The sequence below is a fragment of the Lagenorhynchus albirostris genome, chromosome 6 (genome assembly GCF_949774975.1).
Source record: "Lagenorhynchus albirostris chromosome 6, mLagAlb1.1, whole genome shotgun sequence".
Classification (NCBI taxonomy): Eukaryota; Metazoa; Chordata; class Mammalia; order Artiodactyla; family Delphinidae; genus Lagenorhynchus; species Lagenorhynchus albirostris.
The window spans coordinates 11,473,701-11,494,937 of NC_083100.1; the positions used below are offsets into that span (position 1 = coordinate 11,473,701).

At 40.8% G+C, this 21,237-nt stretch overlaps 1 protein-coding gene across 1 annotated transcript in view; it reads right to left on the reverse strand.

Annotated features, from left to right (window-relative positions):
• COL4A3 (collagen type IV alpha 3 chain) overlaps window positions 1–21,237 on the reverse strand; it is a 134,964-nt gene that overhangs the window by 63,665 nt on the left and 50,062 nt on the right. The window contains exons 2-7 of the mRNA XM_060151254.1: window positions 9,111–9,167; window positions 6,601–6,690; window positions 3,638–3,682; window positions 2,989–3,033; window positions 2,263–2,325; window positions 814–867 (exon numbers count right to left, since the gene is read on the reverse strand). Coding sequence (XP_060007237.1) covers window positions 814–867; window positions 2,263–2,325; window positions 2,989–3,033; window positions 3,638–3,682; window positions 6,601–6,690; window positions 9,111–9,167 — 354 coding nt within the window. The remainder of the gene's footprint in view (window positions 1–813; window positions 868–2,262; window positions 2,326–2,988; window positions 3,034–3,637; window positions 3,683–6,600; window positions 6,691–9,110; window positions 9,168–21,237) is intronic.

Sequence of the window (21,237 nt, forward strand, 5' to 3'; positions counted from 1 at the left end):
TTAAAAAGGAGATGGGTCCAAGATGGAATCACTCCTGTTAGGTCCACAGCAGTAAACCAAGACTTAATACCTAACCTGACTACGGTTTTAACCTACCCTAGGAATGTGACCTTTGACCCGCCAACCTGGGAATTCCTGGTCTGCACTAATAAGATATTCCACCCAATAACACCTTCCATTCCCCTTAAGAAGCAGCTTTGCCTAAGAAAATGACTTCTTTGTTAATAAAACAATACATTCTTTGCTAATAATGTCATTTTTTCCATTCCCTCTCTGGCTTTAAAAACCTTTCCTATCTATGGTTGGATGCAGCAACTCTCTCCTTGCTAGATGGGATGCTGCAGGACTCATGAATCATCCACTAAGGCCAATATTAGATGGTCAGATTTACTCAGTCAAATTTTTATTATTTAGCAACATCTTCCCTGGGCTTCCAGAATACACTCCCTGCTTTCTTCTACCTTAAGGGTCCTTCCTCCTTTACAGGCTTATTGTCCTTGATCTCACATTACGTGCTGGAGCTCTCTAAGTCCCAGTTCCAGGGTCCTTTTCTCCTCTCTTCCATCCTTGAGTCACCACAATCCAGGCCTTTCCCACTGTCTAGTTCACATCTCCCCTTCAGTGTCTCAAAAGCAAAACAAAGTCTCAAAGTGCATTTATTCATTCATTTCTCAACTATTAGTTGAATGTCTACTGTCAGCTGCTTCAGACTTCCCCAAGGTCATGACAGATTTCTGTATGTGGTCATTCCAAAGGAAACTCTTTGTAATTGTACTTTATGTCTTGGATGGGGAGTTAGAAATATAAACGTACCGGGATGCCTGGGTAGCCTGGTGTCCCCCGAAGTCCTGGAAACCCTTGCTCACCCTGGAAGACATACAGAGCTTGTCATTCTTCTTAGTTGTTCTAGAACAGCCTATTGAGATAATTTCCCTGTTTCTCTCTTCCAACCCTGCAGTGGTAAATCTAGACAAAGTAACCCAAATTCCTTACAGCTACTGGGTCATGAGGCTGAAGGCCAGGAAACCATTATCTTAATTGAAAACAGGATTAGAATCTACTGTTTCTCAAATTGTGCATAAATGGCAAAAGGCTAATTGTGCCAAGAACTTTTCAATTGCTGCTTCCTTGAAACTTTAGTAATTACTCCTTTCATGGCCACCATTCTGGGGAAAAGGAGAGTGCAGTCAGGAAACAAAGGAGATGAATGAACATCGAAAAGCTCAGTCATTCTATTCCAAAGACCAATTTTGCATTCCAAGCCTTAGTTTCTGATTTATATACACTCACAACCTCAGATGCAAATAACCATTTGAGCCCCCAGTTAATTTCGGTGGGAGAGCATCAGAGAACTTCCTTAAAAAGCAATCAGAAAGCAAGGTGGGGGGGACTTCCTTGGTGGTGCAGTGGTTAAAAATCCGCCTGCCAATGCAGGGGACATGGGTTTGAGTCCTGGTCTGGGAAGATCCCACATGCCGCAGAGTAACTAAGCCCATGCACCACAACTACTGAGCCTGCACTCTAGAGCCTGCGAGCCACAACTACTGAGCCTGTGTGCCACAACTATTGAAGCCCGCACACCTAGAGCCCCTGCTCCGCAGCAAGAGAAAACACCACAATGAGAAGCCCGCGCAGTGCAACGAAGAGTAGCCCCCGGTCTCCAGAACTAGAGAAAGCCCGCATGCAGCGACGAAGACCCAAGGCAGCCAAAAATAAATAAATAAATTTTAAAAAAAGAAAGCAAGGTGGGGGAGGGGAGGGGAATTGGATGCAGACACTCAAATGGTACTCCAAACTTCCAGTTATAAGATAAATAAGTACTAGGGAGGGAATGCACAATATGATAAATCTAATTAACACTGCTGTATGTTATACATGAACATTGATAGCGTAAATCCTAAGAGTTCTCATCACACATACAAATGTTTTTTCTTTCTTTAATTTTGTATCTATAAGAGACGGTGGGTTCACTAAACTATTGTGATGACCATTTCATGGTGTACGTAAGTCAAATCATTATGCTGTACACTTTGAACTTATGTATTGCTGAATGTCAATTATATCTCAATAAAACTGGAAGAAAGTAAAGAAAAAGGCATAAGAAGAAAGAAAACCATCATATGTCTGCCTGAAGACACATACCATTGGTTCTGGCTAAAAGAATATTTCAAGGAAAGCCTAGCCTGTCTCATTACTACTTCACCTTGATTTATTCATTTAGCAAAACGTTAACTAACCATCTCCTGTGTGAGGCATACGTACCTTAGAACCATTGCATCCTGGCAAACCGACAGGTCCATACGGTCCAGGATGGCCTGGGATGCCCTAAACAATAGAGCAAGTCTCAAAAAGGAGAGATAATCAGGCCCCGGGAACAGGTGGAAACAGTGCACAAACCATGGTGGGAAAAGATGGGCTAATTTAGATAGTCCTTTAAGTATAAATGGTTATTTAAATAAAGTAGTAAATTAGTTATTTTAGATAATAATTTAAATAAAAATCATAGCAAATAAAATAGGCTAATTAAAACCAAAAATTATCCAGTGAGATACAGATATTTAAGGTAAAACAAAAGGTCTTTCTATATAAAATAAGTCCATTACCACGCTGTGTTAAGCTGGCGTAAAGGAAAGAGAAGAGGGAAGTGTGCACAGAGGTAACTATTTTATTATTATCCTGTGCTATCAAGCAGAGTTCATTCTATTCTATTCTATTCTATTCTATTCTATTCTATTCTATTCTATCCCATCCCACCCCATCCCATCCCATCCCATTCCATCTCAATCTGTTCCATCTGTTTGTATCTCAGGAAATATAATTTGAATTGTATGTCTTGTAAATCCACACTCTAATACACTATGTGATTCTGATATTTTCATCATGAAGCAAATGTATCAGTACTCATTTTCTTGTGCTATTGCTTTAACATCTTTATTAAAATGAGCTTACTTCTTATTATTCCATTTACACATTTTTCTCATTACTTACTGGAAGTCCAGGAGGACCTGAAAATCCTGGTAATCCAGTTGTTCCCTAAAGACATAGAAAACGGAGAGGGTGGCAAGAAAAAAACTCTTTAAAGATGTTCAATCTATAAACAAAAAATGATTTACCATGCCAATAACCCCGTTCTGCAACTATAATTGGGAACACTAAAAACTATTTGAAAAACAAAAAAAGGCTTGACAAACTTTGTAAATCTTCCATTTATATAACTTTTAAAAAGAGATGATTAAGATTGCTTTGGGCCTTTCTTGGGTAGATTATTTCAGGTTTAATTTGCATATAGTAAAGTGCTCCAATCTTCCACAAACAGATTGAGGAATGTTTATATACGTGCATATGCATATATTGGTGATACTGTCACCCCATCCAGACATAGAACATCTCCAACACCCCAGATGGTTCCCTCATGCCCTCTCAAAGTCAGTTAACACCTACCCTCAACAAAGTAAGGACTATTTTGACTTCTACCATCATAGACTGGTTTTACCTGTTCCTGAACTTCATCTATAGAAGTGTATCACACACAATGTACTCCTTTGTGACATCTGTATAACTTTTACAGTGCAGATTTCTTTTTTTAAAAAAAAGAATTTTCATCAAACAGTCAGGCTAGACTGGTTGGACTACTAACCCTCACGCCTTTGGGACCAGTGAATCCTGGAAGTCCTGGAGAGCCCTAGATCCAAAGGAGAAAACAAAAGGTAAGCACTGTGACAATTATTTGGCACTAATAAGCCCATAAATGAAAGGTCCCAGTTTTATTCACACGCCAAAGAGTTTTGCTCTTGCGATTATTTCATCGTTAATACGGTTCAATTGCTTGTTGTTTCATTGGCGCTATAGTATTTATCCGAAAGGACAAACAAAAATCCATTCATACCCTTGCTACGCAAGGTGCGGGATCCAACAGTAGCCTCATCGGGGGGCTTGTTAGAAATACAGCTCCCTCACTTCCCAGACCTATTGATTCAGAATTTGCATTTCAACAAGATGTGATGATAATTCTTGCTCACATTAGTGTCTGAGAAGTGCCTCTGGAAAAGCCCCACATTAGCCAGACAGCTGCCGGGGGCTGATAAGGATGAATGACACGATTACAACAGTGGATGAGAATGGCAGCCAATATTTCTGTGCATGAGAAACACTTTATTAGCAAAATGTCCCTGGTGGGCACAAATAAATAAATAGCAAACTAAGGACTGCCTGAAACAGAGATAAACTTGCTTCAAGAACACGATGAATACATTTGGAGGTCCTGTTTCTTAGAGAATAACCACAAACAAAACTGTTTTAATGAGGCCACTTCGTGTGAAAGTTCCATCATCCAAAAGTTTTTCATCATTCCTGAGAGTTTCAGTATGTTTTGGTATTTCTGATTATTTGAGGAAAAGGTTGTTACAGAGCCTTCTGAGACTGGACTGTCAAGGCCAAAGTCAGCCTTTCCTGTCTGAGGCAGAATTCCTGGGTGTGTGACCATGGCCCCCTCCTCTGCAGGATACTGTGTGTAATCTGCAAAGGCAGAAGCGTGACTTGCAGGTTTCACATCCCCATTATAAATTTTCTCATATCTTCTATAGGAGAATATATAGAAAATATTTAAAATTAAGACATTTATAAACCTGAAAAATCTTTTTGGTCAGGTTTTAATATTCTCTGATTGCCTGCCTTTGATCGGATTATCGTTTGTGACTACATCTCTGAGCTATCCTTTAACATATGAACTCATGACAACATAAGTTTCTGGATGAACTTTAGGAAATACCTGCACACCATGTAACCTATACGAAGCACCATGTATTTACAACTATAATTTTAATTTATTGCTGGCTTCTCTAAAGAAATGCTAAGGAAACCAGCAGAGTGGGGTGCAGAGGACAAAATAAAAAGGAAGGAGTTGGCATTAAGCTGATCCTAAGTCCAGCGTTGAAGTGACAACTTCATTCTACCAGGAGAATGGAGGGAAATCTGAGGCCACACCCTGAAGGAACGCAGCGGAATGTTCAGACACTAAACATGTCTGAAATCAGACACCAAATGTCCAGAATCTGAATGACTTTTTGAAAATTAGGATCAGAGGAAGGAGAAATGAAGAAACAAAAAGCATACACAAATACAATAAAGGAGAATTCCTGGGAAATAATAAGCTTTGCAGTTTTACTTGGAAACCGTAGGTGTGGGTTTAGTTTCTTTGGCTGTAGGAGTTTGATCCTGGCGTCATCTAATACTGGATTTGAACTGTGATTTTGTCACCTATTAGCTATGTAATCCAGAACAAATTACTTAAGTGCTCTGAGAATCAGTTTCCTCATCTCTAAGATGGAGATAATAATATGTAACTATAGTCATGATTGATGGGATCAATGTGAGGGATAAATGAGATCTAGTCAAGAATAAATGTCCCAATGCCTGGCTCAGAATAAATTAGCAGAAAATGTTGCCTAAATAGTCTATACATCTGAAATTTAAAAAGACTCTGTGTGGATCAATTATAATTGCATTTTCGTAATTTATTAGTTAGTTCACAGCTCCCTGGAAACCGGCAGCCAGGGGAGTGACCCAGTGGATGCGTGAGAGCCCAGGCTTAAGTCCACAGCAGGAAAGAGCCATCAGCAGATCTAGTGGTTATACAGTTAGTTAGCAAATCCTCTAGGGCATTTATTGAAACAAAGCCCTTTGTTGTATCACAGATTTTAGGATAAAAATCTGTGATGAGTGTGAAGGGCAGTAGGCTCTGGTAGGAACCTTAGGATGCCTGACGTGTAAGGGACCAGCTGAGAAAGAGGAAAGCAAAGAAAAGAGGATTCCAGAAACAAAGACATGTGTTTCCAGGAGAAGAGAGTGACCCACACAGTTGGAAACAAAGCAGAGGGGTCCAGGTCAGATAAAGACACAGAGTACCCTTCTGCATTGGCCTTTTGGAGGTCATGGGTGACCTGGAGGTCATGGGTTTTCAGGGCAGTGGGCAGGAAGCAAATTGTTGCTGGCTGAGGAGTGAATAGGAGATGAAACACAGCCAGTGTGGTTAGTTATTTTATTTTTTTTAAAAGAAGCTTGACTGAGAAAGGTAAGACAGGGAAAGGATGGCAATCCTTTGGTTACAGGACCTGAACGATCTAGAGGAAGTTTATATTGGTACGGGTTTTATATTTGCATGCTTAAGGATGGAAAGAGAAAAACCAACATCAAAAGGAAAGTTGAAATGGCTGAGAAAGAGGACACACCATCAGAACAGGGTTCTAGTAGGAATCCCAGCGACCAGGATACCGGTAGAGGGATAGGTCCTGAATGGAAGGTAAAAAGAACTCATCCTTTCATGTGGGACGAAAGAAGGGAGGGGCCGATGCAGGTAGGGAGACTGTAGCTCAGGGAGGGGGATGAGGTAGAGCAGGGAGCTTGAAGACAATGATAATCATTTGAATCATCTTGGAATAAGATTCAGTTCAGAGGGCCCAGCTAAGACTGGAGCAGGAAATTACCAGAGCGTCCATCAGCTGGCTGCGATGTGGAATTCTCTCCAGGTTCTCAGCAGCCCTGGGGTCAGCATAAAGAAGGTTAAGTGGACTGGGGATTTTTTGAACTCACAGACTGGCATACCTTGGGTCCCTGTGGTCCAGGCAGGCCTTCTGGACCTGGGTATCCTTTCTGGCCGGGAGGTCCAGGGGGTCCGGGAAAGCCTTTCTCCCCCTGTTAAAATCAAAACAAGACAATAAACACAGAGAACAGCAATTCCCAGGAATAAACACACCCATAACCATCCTTTTCTTTATGATGTAATGATAATATTTTGCATATTTTTTCCTTGGATTAAAAAAAAATAGCCCTCAGCAGTAAGTACAAGAGTAACTCTAAATTTTCAGCTGTTAGTATTTGTCTGTAGGCTTGAAAGCGTTTGTCTTTGGTCTCCTGGAAACTCTACATTTACCCAAATCGTAGAGCTGCCCAGAACAGAGATTAAGGGAGCATGAATCAAGAACTGAGGGGAATAGAACTACCATATGACCCAGCAATCCCACTACTGGGCATATACCCTGAGAAAACCAAAATTCAAAAAGAGTCATGTACCAAAATGTTCATTGCAGCTCTATTTACAATAGCCCGGAGATGGAAACAACCTAAGTGCCCATCATCGGATGAATGGATAAAGAAGATGTGGCACATATATACAATGGAATATTACTCAGCCATAAAAAGAAACGAAATTGAGCTATTTGTAATGAGGTGGATAGACCTAGAGTCTGTCATACAGAGTGAAGTAAGTCGGAAAGAAAAAGACAAATACCGTATGCTAACACATATATATGGAACTTAAGAAAAAAAAATGTCATGAAGAACCTAGGGGTAAGGCAGGAATAAAGACGCAGACCTCCTAGAGAACGGACTTGAGGTTATGGGGAGGGGGAAGGGTGAGCTGTGACAGGGCGAGAGAGAGAGTCATGGACATATACACACTAACAAACGTAGTAAGGTAGATAGCTAGTGGGAAGCAGCCACATGGCACAGGGATATTGGCTCGGTGCTTTGTGACAGCCTGGAGGGGTGGGATAGGGAGGGTGGGAGGGAGGGAGACGCAAGAGGGAAGACATATGGGAACATATGTTTATGTATGACTGATTCACTTTGTTATAAAGCAGAAACTAACACACCATTGTAAAGCAATTATACCCCAATAAAGATGTTAAAAAAAAAAAAAAAAAAAAGAACTGAGGGGAAAGCCCAGCTAGAAAGATGGAGGTCGGTGGAGTGTGTTTTCTGGGGGATGGAGAGACAGTGAAAATCAGGCACAAGAATGTCTTGAGAGTGTGCATAATTGCTATGCAGCTTGAAAGAACAACACACAGGCTATGAGTTTTAGTCCTTTCTTGATTACACAGGGATTAGGAATTCAATCTGCTGTTTGTGGAGGAGATGCAGGAGAGATATCGAGTGGCAAAACGAAAAGTGTGAGCTAAATAGTTAAGAGATGATATTACGGGAAAGCCCTCAGGGATGAGTGAGTAATTTAGGCCCAATGAGGGACATGTTTCTGCCACAAATAATCTTCCCGTGGACACAGATCCTACCGTTACTCTTTAATAGTAAAGGCCACAGGTTGATTCAGTCAATCTAGTTACACAATTAGCAAATTTGATTTTTAAAAGAGTGATCAAGTCAGCGATTTCACACTGTGTGTGAAATCCAATAAAAAGAGAAATAAAAGCATTTGCTAGACCCCTCTTAATACTCCATTACCTTCACACACCTTGAACAGCATCTCACCCAGAGTAGGGATTCCATAAATGCTTCTTGAATTCGAGAATGAATCATAGCTTTCCAACATGGATCTGAATATACTACCTTCATAGCTTCAGGAAATACCCTAAGTCAAACTACACATGAATTATAGAATACTTTAAAATAAATATGGTAATTTTTATTATTTTGTCTAAAGAGCTTAAAATATGTTCTAAAAATATTTTTAAGCAGTCATCTTTCAATATTGTTAAGCAATTCATTAGCATATCTGAGAAAAGGGTTTTGTAAACAAAGGAAAAACTTTAGTTCTGCCTCTGTCTTAATTATCACAAATTGAAAGTTAATGGAGCGAATTAATGAGATTTCACGGCACTCATTTTTCACTCCAATTCTACAATGAAGATGCTTTCCTCCACCGAATTTTTGCCTCAGCTAGAGTGCTGATGCAAGATTCTTCCACCAGGGGGCGCCCTCACACCAATGCTGCAGGACAAAATCTGCAGGTTTCAATGTTTCTGTCAAAGCGAGGCAATCAAGTTGTTTTCAGTTGTTCTCTCGCATTTAGCAACAATGTAAATAGGGTATACACATGCAGGCATTCTTATAAACTCTGTTGTTCTTTAACTTACTATCTTTTCTTTACAGATCAAGAGAGTTACAGTAACTGCCGGTATTTATACAAGTTATTTGAAGTTTCCCTCCAAGGCCTTTTTCTACTACCCCAGGTTCATGTTTATATACAGCTACTTTGAAATTGGACTTGGGGAATGGAATATCATACTGCTGATCTTTTTGCTACGAATGAAAGAAGAGTGTGAATCCTTTAATGAGCTCTCTGGAGAAAAGAAGCAGAATGAAGGTTTTGTGTTTACCTTCTCCCCTTTGGTCCCATCACAGAAGCACTGGCCTTTGTCTTTACAGACACAGCCCTAGGAAGAGGGAAAGAGAAAGGGTTTTGTTTAAAATGGCTTAATAGAGCCCAACTGACAGAACAAAAGCAAACATATTTTTCTGTTCTTTGAGCATCAAACACTATTTAGCAGGATCCCTGTGATACCGTAGCAATTTATCAATAGAAATAGAGTAGAAAAGTGAGATGTACATAGAACTGTGGAGAGTACATCATTTTTATTGTATTTAGGAATTTCAAGTAATTTATTTATGCAAAAAACCAAGTCAACTCTCCTTTTTTTCAGAACAATATATAGTTGAACCAAAGACCTACTGTATAGCACAGGGAACTATATTCAATATCTTGTAATAACCTAAAATGGAAAAGAATCTGAAAAAGAAAACATATATATGACTGAATCACTTTGCCGTACACCTGAAACTAACACAACATTGTAAATGAACTATACTTCAATTAAACAATGGTTAAATAAATAAGTAAAATTAAAAAATATATATATATAGTTGAACCATATGAAATTTCCATTGCTGTAGGTAGAAAGTGGTCTAATGTTTGCAAATTTCTTAGGTTCAGCAAAATGAACATATATGTATTTGTGTATATTAATTGGTGATATCTTCTGTAGGTAATTCTAAGGTTTTCTTTTCCTGAAATAATGTTCAATACTGAGAAAAGATTATCAGTACCCGTCACGTATTTTAAAGAACAAACTAATTAAGTGGAGCTAATATCAAAATGCTTTTTCTTATTAAAAAACAAAACCAAAAATTTAGCTGTGAACTTGGGAACTCTTACCCGTCTAACTAGTCACTTTGACACACAGGCCCAGCTTTCACATCTCTGCACATGCTGACTCTAATGAAGGTCAATTTTTAAATTCCTCTCTGCCAGCAGAGGAACAAAGAGAAACAGATTTAAACAGTGGATTTAAAAAAATTTTTGACACACCTTCTATAGTTATATATTTATCTTTTTTGGGGCGGTGTTAATATTGACTGGAAATCAGTTTATTTTCCCCAGGAAAAGATAGTAATTGACAGCAGAGGCAGGGCAAGGCTAGGAGATGTGATGGCTGGTAGGAAAAAGAAAAAGAAATTGCCTCAGATATTCCCAAAGTGGGGACCCTGTTTGTGCAATCAAAATAAGAATACACAAACATCTTTAATTGAATATACTTTCTGAGCCGAGGGCAGTAGGCTATGCTGTTATTCAAGAAAGAGGAGGGCTTCCCTGGTGGCGCAGTGGTTGAGAGTCTGCCTGCCGATGCAGGGGACATGGGTTCGTGCCCCGGTGTGGGAAGATCCCACATACCGCGGAGCGGCTGAGCCCATGAGCCGTGGCCGCTGAGCCTGCGCGTCCATAGCCTGTGCTCCGCAATGAGAGAAGCCACAGCAGTGAGAGGCTCGCGTACAGCACAGACAAAAAAAAAAAAAAGAAAGAAAGGGCAGTCCATAGTAATTTTCATACACTCATCATTGATCCTCACCACATTTACACGCATCTCAATTTATATGAATGGAAAGTAATTAACCGAAAAGGAAAGTCTATATTTTTCCCAAGGTTGGCTATTTGGTTTTTTTTTAGACTAAATTTTTCCACTTTTCCTCCCAGATGCTTGGGGTTATTAAGTCATACCTAGATTAATTATTTTAATCTTGTCTTTCTAGGTTTTTAAACGTTAGTGTTCATTTCAGTCACATGTTTAAGTATACTAAGTATATACTAATTTAGTATACTAGTATGCTAATATCTACTAAAGCAGTAGTTCTCCAAGTGTGGATTTCCAGACCAGCAGCGTCAGCATTATCTGGAAACTTCTCAGAAATGCAAATTCTCGGCCCTACCCTAGATGCACTGAATCAGTAATCCTGGTGTTGGTCTCAGTAATCAAAATAGGCCCCCTGGGTGACTCTGATACTACCAGTCTAAACCAATAGCTAAATTCCCAGACTGTAGGGTAGAGCTAATTCTCTGAAGATTTCTGAACACTATGCCATTTGAGACACTCATTTGCACATCCGCTCTTTGTTTATGATGCCATTTCTTCTCTCATTCCAGGAAAGTGGCCAGGCTTGTATGCCCCTCACTTTCGGGATGCTTTTGTCACTGGGCTGAAAGCAAAAGCTGCCTGAAGACAAGATTTCTCCTGGCTTCTGTTTCTGGAGTGTAGGGACCTGTTGACCATTGGCCCCAAGAGTGGAAGGGCCAGCAAGATGTTCCCACACGGTGTCTGGAAGAGGCAGCAGGGCCTCGGGAAGGAAAGTCCGAGTCCTACACCCAAGGGGACCAGATACTGGGGCGAGGAAGTTCAACCTGGGCAAGGAGCTGGGGCTCAAGTTTCCACAGCAGTGTGGCCACTGTTTTACATGGTCAGAGACCATGAGCATCTCTGATTCTTCTGCCTCCCAGACACCACACAACACCTGGATTCCAAGCATCTCTGGACCACAGGTAAGAGGAGGAAACTGGGCAGTCCTCTAACTCCGAAGAAGATGCATGCAGGTCATCTTAATTTTATTTCTTACAGTAAAAGTCATAGTCACTCTATACTACTGGGAACCTTTCAACCTTAGCTTGAACAAATAAATGTTTGCTGAACTCCTCCAAACTAGGTCAGGTCCCCCTTCTTATATGCTCCCCTGGGCCACTTGCAGTTCTATGTTTAATGTATATTTTCCTTGATGGCCCTAAGCCCCAGGAAAGAAGGAATTGTCCAGTCTTGTTCACAATGGCAACTGGGGCATATAATATGTCCTGAACAAATGCTTGTGGATTGACTGAATGGATAAGTGAGTGGATGGAGCGCTGGTAATTTGTTTACATCCAGTTTGGTCCTGGAATTTCAATGCATGTGATGTCTATGGCTGTTGTTGGGCTGCCATGACTAAGATATTTCCTATATAAATGTATATAGATTCTATACGTATGAATTCTGAACAACTGTGATTGAAGTGGAAGAGAATGAAACTAGAAGCTTTGGCTCTTTTAACACATGTTAAAATTAAGACAAGGCTAATTAGTTGTTACTTGCTTGGATATAAATTTTTTTCTGGAAAAAATTTAAATCTTCAGAAGATTGAAAAACAGTACAATGAACACCTATGTATCTTCTCATCTAGGTTTCTCAACTGTTAACGTGCTTTCCCAGCCTTTACAGCTACACACACACACACACACACACACACACACACATACACGCTCACACACACACACACTTTCTTGCCAAACCGTTCAAAAGCAGACTGTAGACACCATGACACTTTACACCTAATACTTCTGCATGCATCTCCCCAAAACAAGAGTACATTCTTAGCCAATTACAACATTATTTCCAAACCTAAGGAAGCAACATTGATAAAATAACTTAGAGTTACTAGTTTTTAAACAAGATCTTAGCTTTACAAGACCCTTGATGACTATTAGAAAATGAAAAGCTATTTAATTTTTAACAAATCTTTTTTTTACTTTATATTTATTTATTTTATTTTTTTGGCTTGTCGGGTCTTAGTTGCAGCACGCAGGATCTTTCATTGTGGGGCGCTGGCTTCTCTCTCGCTGAGGCGCGTGAGCTCAATAGCTGTGGCGTGCAGGCTTAGTTGCTCTGTGGCATATGGGATCTTAGGTCCCTGACCAAGGATCGTACTCACGTCCCCTGCATTGGAAGGCGGATTCTTTACCACTGGACCACCAGGGAAGTCCCACAAATCTTTTATTTCATACCAGAGATTTGGTCTTAATCAGTGATTTCACATATAATCAATACATGAGGTCTGATCTTAACAAGTGACTGTCACAGATCCAAGAAGCTGTAGAGCCGACACGGCTGCACCCGGAGGTCAGGCGTGGGACTCTGAGTGTCAGCCCTCGCTCCTCTGAATTCCCTCTTGCCTGGGGACTGGTCGCCCATTAACACCGACAGCAACTTTGATCCTTGTTCTTTGTCATCAAAACCACGGCACCTGATTTTTTACATTATTGCCCTTGAGTTTGCTTGAATCTTCAAGGGGTGACATATTTAGCTTTTGTTTGTATTTGGTTTCATTGTTTTCACACAAGGGTGGAAGGCTTATTTAATGGTTTGGAGCCAGCTGGTCGGTTAGTTGAAAAAGTTAGTGAAAGTGAGGAATCAAAAACAAACTAACAAAAGAAACGTAAACGTGTTAAGCATTTTATTTTAACTTAAAACATATAAATGCACAACAATTCTTCAATGCTGTGAAACAGGGCCCAGGTCTTTTCTTTGGGGATGGGTCTGCTATTGAGAGGTGTAGGGCATCTCTTGCTAAGTCACACGCATAATGCGTCCCCGACATTTCCAGTTTGAGTTTCTTTGAAACAGGCCAATTGCTTAAAGATGCTTGTGGAGCAATCTGAGTATAGAGTCCTTCTAGATACGAATCCATGTTTCCCTCTAACTTTTTTTTTTAAATAAATTTATTTATTTATTTTTGCCTGTGTTGGGTCATCCTTGCTGCGCACAGGCTTTTCCTAGTTGTGGCGAGCAGGGGCTACTCTTTGTTGGGGTGCAGACGCTTCTCTTTTTGCGGAGCACGGGGTCTAGGTGCGCAGGCTTCAGTAGTTGTGGCACACTGGTTTAGTTGCTCTGTGGCATGTGGGATCTTCCCGGACCAGGGCTCGAACCCGTGTCCCCTGCATTGGCAGGCAGATTCTTAACCACTGCGCCACCAGGGAAGTCCCTCCCTCTAACTTTTTCAATGTTTCCTCAGACACACTTAATTGAATAGCAGTTTTCTATCAGTTTTATCTTTTCAAATCTTCCAACCTAGTTTTCACAGAAACATGTCTTTAAGAATTTTCTTATTTATTAATTTACTTTTTAAATATAGCAGCGTGTACCTGTCAATCCCAAACTTCCAATCTGTCCCTCCCCACACCCATCCCCCTGGTAACCATAAGTTCGAGAGAAGCATGTCTTTTTTATGCATTTGTATTTAAACAATTTGTTATTTAATATTTAATCAGATGACCTTGTTATAATAATAAGTACAACTGGCAGAAGCAGCTAACTCTTGGCAATCGTAAAGCTCCACCATGGAGTGGGCATGTGTCAGTGTGCTAGGGAAGCCTATGGGTGTCAAGGGGGCAGCAGATGGTGGGCATCAAACTGGTCTATCGTATAGAAGGTACGGAGAGTTCTGGTCAGTTGCTGAAAGTTAAAAGGAGAGTCATTGAGAGAGGGTCTACTGTATTATCTACTCATTTGCAGTGTCATCCACGGTGTAGATGTTCAGCCCTGTTGGCAAGACCCCAAAGCCAGGGCTAGGGCTGTGTTTCTGTTCCCAGTTGAGCAGAATTGCTCCAAAATTTTTCCAACTTTAATTTTCAGTGAAACTGGCAAGGCATCGCCTGCTTATATATCTGCACAATGGAACCGACTAGGATTTCAGAGGATGTGACAATTTTGCTGACATGTGGGTGCTCCACCTGATTGAATAAACTCATAATTATGGTCTGGGCAGCTCTCTGGCAGATGTTCAGCTGCCTCTCTAGAAGCAAGTGCTGCAGAGAGCTGAGCAGAGGGCCATGTGAAATAAAGCACTTCGCTTTTCTTGGATATGATGACAGCAGCCCCAGACTCAAGAGATCCATTTCTCTTAATTGTGCTGCTTTTCTTGAAATAAATTTTTAACTTTGCAAATGTGTTTTAATAATTCAATAATTCAGATAGGTTATTTGACTAGAAGATAATAGTGGCCATATCTTCATTTTTGTTGAGTTTGATCCACTTTTTTGGACTCCCTTTTAAAACACCATGATTATATTAATGGAATATAACCCATTAATTACTACTCAAATGCTAAATCACTTGAAAACCAGTACGGCCAAATGCTATGAACTCTTAAGAAAGCATAACGATGGATATTTCTTAAGCAACATTTTAATGATTTTTCCTCTTCCAACAATAAAGTACCTCTTAGTTTCCATGTAACTTAATGAAGTGAGAAATCATTTGTCATGAGCAGAAAGCTCTTAATGATTTTATGGCTTTTCTCCCCCTGCTAACCATTAACACATCAGGAAGTGATCCAAGATTACATGACATTTTAGCACCATTGCATATTGAACAGTTGAACTTGTGAGACCCATTCATTTAATAATCACATTCATTTTTTTATGACCTCACTTAGGATGCAAAATAAACTTTGGTGGTAGAGAATCTTAAAAGCCTATGAAGTCCAGAAATTACACGCCTTCTGCCAGATCTGTAAGGGATCTATTTCCAGATTTGCCAGTTACTCTCTGGAGCTTTGGACAAATTACTTAATCTTTCCAAGTTATCTCACCTGTAAAGGAAGCAATTGGGCTGGCCAAAAAGTTCGTTCGGGTTTTTCCCTAACACCTTACAGAAAATCCTGAATGAACTTTTTGGCCAACCCAGTATAATCTCTATAGGTCAATAGGGTGCCGGTAGAGTGTCCTGCATTCAGTAGCAGACTCAGTCACTGGGGGCGGCCACTCTCTCCTTTTTGGCTGCACAATCCTGTGCCAAAGCACATACATGCTAATTTCTGATATTTTTTTTCCAAACTAGCCACCGCCTTCCCAGACATTTCCTCCTGAAGTCGTTTGTCCACTGCCAAATAATGGGTCCTGAGCAATTGTCAGAGAGACTAAAAAGTATTTTTGTTAAACTGCAAATGGATTAAGTAGTATCTGTTAATAGTCCTCTTAGAGTTTGCTGAATATATTAGCTGATTAACCAGTTATGATTTGTACCTGAGCACAGAAACAATTTGTTTTATTTATTTAATAAAATAAATATTGGGGTTTGAAACATCAATTGTATTTGATGCTTAAAAATGAATGGTGGCAGATCAAATATATTACAAAAGCAGTAAGCACTTCTGGGAACGCTAATCAACCAGCTCTCACACTTTTCTCTCTGTTTCAACTCCCATCGTGACCATGTATTGCCCGTGTATCACCTGCACACTGCCTTCTGTTCGGGGACAGTGTGGCAGAAAGGTAAAGGGCACTGGCTCCAGGGCAGATTTCCTGGGTCTAAATGCCAGCTCTGCCAAGCCACCTGTGTGACTTTAGGTGATCTCTGGTGCCTCAGTTTCCACATCTGTAAAATGGGGTCAAATAGGGTAACACTGGTAAAGCACTTAGAAGGGTACATAGGATGCCTACTGAGGGCTGTGAAGGAAACCAGAATGTGTCACCCAAAATTCGCCTCTTTGATATACAAATATTATTTTGAATTGAAGGTAATTAAGAAATACTAAATGCAGAAAAAGCTCCCCCATTTTGTGCCTAAATTCAGGAAATAAATTCTCCTTTTAATAAAGACAGAATCTTAGCCCAGAGATAGCACTAGAGGAATCTGCATATAAACCTCATTAAACTAGCCCTTATCTCCTAGTTACTCCTTCACCATTTACTACCTCTAGCCCAAACCTCTTTGTCTTATCAATTCTTCACAAATTTACTGTTTCTTTGTCTGAAAGGTCTAAATGCTTCCTCCTCTGGTCACTTCCTTGGATCTTCATTCTCTTGCAAATGCTCCCATGCACATGTAAAAATTTTTTTAAAAATGTGTATGCTTTTCTCCTGTTAATCTGTTTTTGTCGGTTTAATTTTCAGATCCAGCTAGGAAACCTAAGAGGGTCTAGGAAAACTTTTTCCTCCCCTACAGCTGTTACAGAGGGCTATCCATAAGGTGGGCTATTACTAATATATTAACTTAATATTGCTACTTAAATGCCCATGAGCTGAGGGCTTATTACATTTACTAGTCTGCAAGTTGGAACTGGGTCTCACAATCTTTACATCCCTTCAGCACTGGCAGGCAGTAAAAAAATTATCTGATTTTTACTCTTAAAGCTAATAAAGGATCTAATTATGCACATACATTTTAAAAAATTGTTCATGAATAAACCAGGAAACAATTTCCAAATGAGCTTGGATGTTTCCCCTTTCTACTCTCAAAGCATCGCAGGCCCAGCTTCTGTGCATCCCTGTGCAACAGACGTGGCCTTCCCAGCCCTCCCTCCAGGCTCCCCTCCCCCTCACGCAGCCCAGCCTGGTTTAGCAGAAGGGGAAGTTGGCAGCGTTCAAAGCTGGTTAACACTCTACTGAGCAGCTCTGTTGATTTTGCATTATGATTATTGACCCCCCTGCCCAGCCAATAGCCTGAGGCCAAAGTTTCTGTGTGTGAAAAGAAGAGCTGACAGACTGCGGGCCGGTGGTGCCAGACAGACTCCAGTGCTGTTCTTTGCAGGGTCCCTACATCCGCGTCTGCCTTAAGCAACCAACTGTGAGCCTTGGCAGCCTGCCCTCCAGTGACCGAGGCTGACATCCACGTGCTGCTTTCTGCGGTGTCCCCTTCTTCCCCGCCCAGGAGCCACTGTCCCCGCACTTGTGTATCACAGGGATCTCACTGCAACTGCCACTTCCTATCTTTCTGTCCAGAGAGACAACACTAGTCTAGACTTCTAAACCAGCCACCCGTTTGTGATTTTCTGGACGACAGCAAATGCACAGATTACTGGCTCTGACTATGAAGGTGGCAATCAGACGTCTCTTGGTCCACTGGGGAATAAACTCACATAAAGCAGTGAGTGGCCTTTATACCTATAATCATTAACTCCCAGATTTTTATTTTTTTTATTTTTCTTGCCCTAAAATGTTTTGAGTTCAGTAAGACTATGAGGCCGTTGCCATTCATGTAAGATTAATAGACTCTACAGTATCCTATGTAAAGGATGCTGTGGAGAAATTGAACTTCGATCAGGACTCTAATGATACCAGGAGGCAGCATTTTGGGAGCACTGCTCAGGGCGCACCGCCTAGTGCATGATCTGATTGACATTTGATAACAGTTCTGTGAAGCAGATGCTATTATTAGTCTCTTCTTCCAGATAAGACAACTGGGAGATTAAAAGGCTACAGGGGGTAAGGAACAGAGCTGGGGAATCTGAACCCAGGAGGGTTGACCCATGCCATATTCTCAACCCTATGCCCTGTGTCATTATTATTATTATTTTTTATTTTTTTTTTTGCGGTTCGCAGGCCCCCCACCGCCGCGGCCTCTCCCGCCGCAGAGCACAGGCTCCGGACGCGCAGGCCCAGCGGCCACGGCTCACGGGCCCAGCCGCTCCGCGGCACGCGGGGTCCTCCCGGACCGGGGCACGAACCCGCGCCCCCCGCATCGGCAGGCATACTCCCAACCACTGTGCCACCAAGGAAGCCCCGCCCTGTGTCATTATTGACCGGCTCTGTGGGCTACCGAGACATTCGGGGAGAGAGAATGCACATCTCCTGCCCTCATCTCGTCACTGCGCTGCAAGGATGTCATAAAATCCCAGCAATAAGCATAACATGGTTGCTCATGAAATCAGCTGGGTTGGCTAGTGCAGTCCACAGGTCAAATCCAGTCTGCCCTCTTTTTCTGTATAGCCTGTGAGCTAAGAATGGTTTTCATATTTTCAAATAATTGAAAAAAAATCAAAAGAACAATAATAGTTTGTATCATGAAAATTATGTGAACGTCAAATTTTGGTGTCTGTAAATAAAGTTTGGTGTTTCTTCACTAAAGTATTTGTGGGTATTTGCTTTCTGTCTTGTTATGTAGGTATCTACATAATAGCCTTGATTTTGCCTCTTGACCCTTTATGGAAAAAGCTTGTTAGCCCCTGGTGTAAATTATCTTGATTATATGTTTTGTGGCAGTACAGAAGTTACATAAAAACATTAAAAGAGAAACTAAGGAATTTACCAGCTCTGAGCTCTGGTGAGAGATGATTTTTCTGCCTCCAAATGTCAGACAGGAATTTCTCTCTTTTCCTCCCATCCCTCCCTTATTTGCTTTTTCCTCCAACACACTTAAGCCCAAGATAATGCAATTTTGGGACTGGAAGAACCCTGAAGATCATCTAATCCAGAAGTTCCTAGTGCTTTGGAATTTACAGAGATGTAAAATACATATTTTTTAATGGACACAAACCTAGGACTGTCCTATTTATAATTTGCTCTGTAAGGGCAATGGCCACCTACAAACACAAACAAACAATTCTAACCTCTCACTCACCAATCTCATCTACCACTGTCGTCATTCTGTAAAAATAAATGAATTAATTAAAAAACTATGAAGGAAGCAAGGAAATGCTCACAGAGTACAAGATGTTCTTTTAAAATGAAAACAAATAACTTTTTCTTCATAAAAAATCTCTACACTGTTCTTATTTCTTTCATTTGCCTTAGTCTGATGGAAGTCTACACAGATATGACCTTGTGAAGTGCTAAACTAGGCATGACTGCCCCCTCTCTCTGCCCCCATCCCCTCTGGCTGGCCACTATTTGCTTAGTGACGTATTGCAGCATAGTTTTCTGTTTGAGAGGTGACAGGAAGTTAATCTCATACTGCATAAGGCACGCTAATGAATTAATTTTTAAAAATCTGACGCATCTTTCAAGAACCAATGCCTTTTTTTGTTTGTTTGTTTTGTTTTTTTGTTTTTGAAGAACCAAGGCCTTTTAACACACACACACAAACACAAACCCCTGCCACAAATGCCACAAATGGTAGAAAGTTCCAACTTCAGACCCACAGGTGGAGACACATGTTGGGGGATGGGGCCCCTCAGTTTGAATGCCCGGTTTGCCTGGGCATAGGACCACATCTTTCAGATAATATCTTTGATAATACTGTTTTAAAAAAAATAAAATGTAGCTTATATACAAAACTCAGCTCTCCCATTTTCATTTGATAATCAGTGAATAAGCACTTAATAGGATTTTACCTGTTAACTGACAGTTGAACCAGGCACTTAGGGTTCTGGTTGATCTTTCCAGAATGTGCTGCTTCAGATGGGAGTAAATCTTCTGGGAGAAGCTGCCCTTAGCCCTTGTCCATGTGGAGAATGACCACATGCCTTTCACCACTTCCACAAGCTGTTATTTGGCTAACTACACCAATTCTCAATGGCGAATCTAAAGTGCATTTAAAAGTTTTACATTTTTCCATTTTGGTTCTGGGACAGTTTGTTAAGAATTCTTAGAAACCTGGTACTTAATCACAGAAATGTTAAGACATTTTAAGGAAAAATCCATTTTGTATCCGTGAACTTAAAAGTATGAAAGAAAGAAGAAGCTGTATCCGTGAACTTAAAAGCATGAATGAAAGAAGCAGCTCAGGGTCACCCATAAGACAAGGCCACTTTTCCAAATGGAAGCCTTCTTTGGATTCTAGGGAAGATTCTGATGTTACATTATCTGGAAATATGGACGCTGCTTGAGTAGCAATACTATTCTGAAGAAAAGCAGGAAAAACAGGTTCGCTCATATGAGAGTTAATCCAGAAAGACAGTTGCTTCAATAACTTCGTATGTGCCCTCTCTTTTTGAACACCAGAAGACGATGATGGATAAAGAATTTTAAAAGTATCAACTCACGAGACAAGTAAAATGGGTGAGAAGACAAAACAAGATTAAAAGTGTCAATTAATTTTTGGAAGATGGAGGTGAGCGGAATCTTCAAGTCAAGTGGGATGGTACATTTATGAATACACTGGTACATAGTCTCTGTTCCAATAAAAGATAAGATATAAGAATAGAAAATAAAACAGACAAACTCAAAAAACAAGATGCATGTTCCCGGTGAGCAAAATGCCATGGCAACATACAGCAGTGGGAGAGGCCAAAGCCTTAGGTGGCTGGACTGAGTCTGAAGCCCACTGTGGTACCCGGGAGACTGGCTCCTGGACAGAAGAGGGAGCATGAACCAAGAAACACCATTTTAACACTATTTGGATTGGGGTCCTGGAGGACTCCCAAGAAAGGCAGCCCTAAAAAGCTTGGCACACACAGAGGAGAAAGAGAAAAGAAACAACAAAAGTTGGAACAGAGCTGTGGCAGCCAGCCTCCAAGATGGCCCCAGCGATACCTCGTCCTGGTGTCTATGCTCTTGTGTGGTCCCCTCCCACACTGAACCAAGGTTGGTCTGTATAACCAGATAGAATAAGGTAGATGTGATGTTATGTCACTTCTGAGAATAAGTCATAAAAAGACATTGTACCGTCTGCTCTCTCTCTTGGATTACTTGCCTTGGAAAGCCAACTGCCT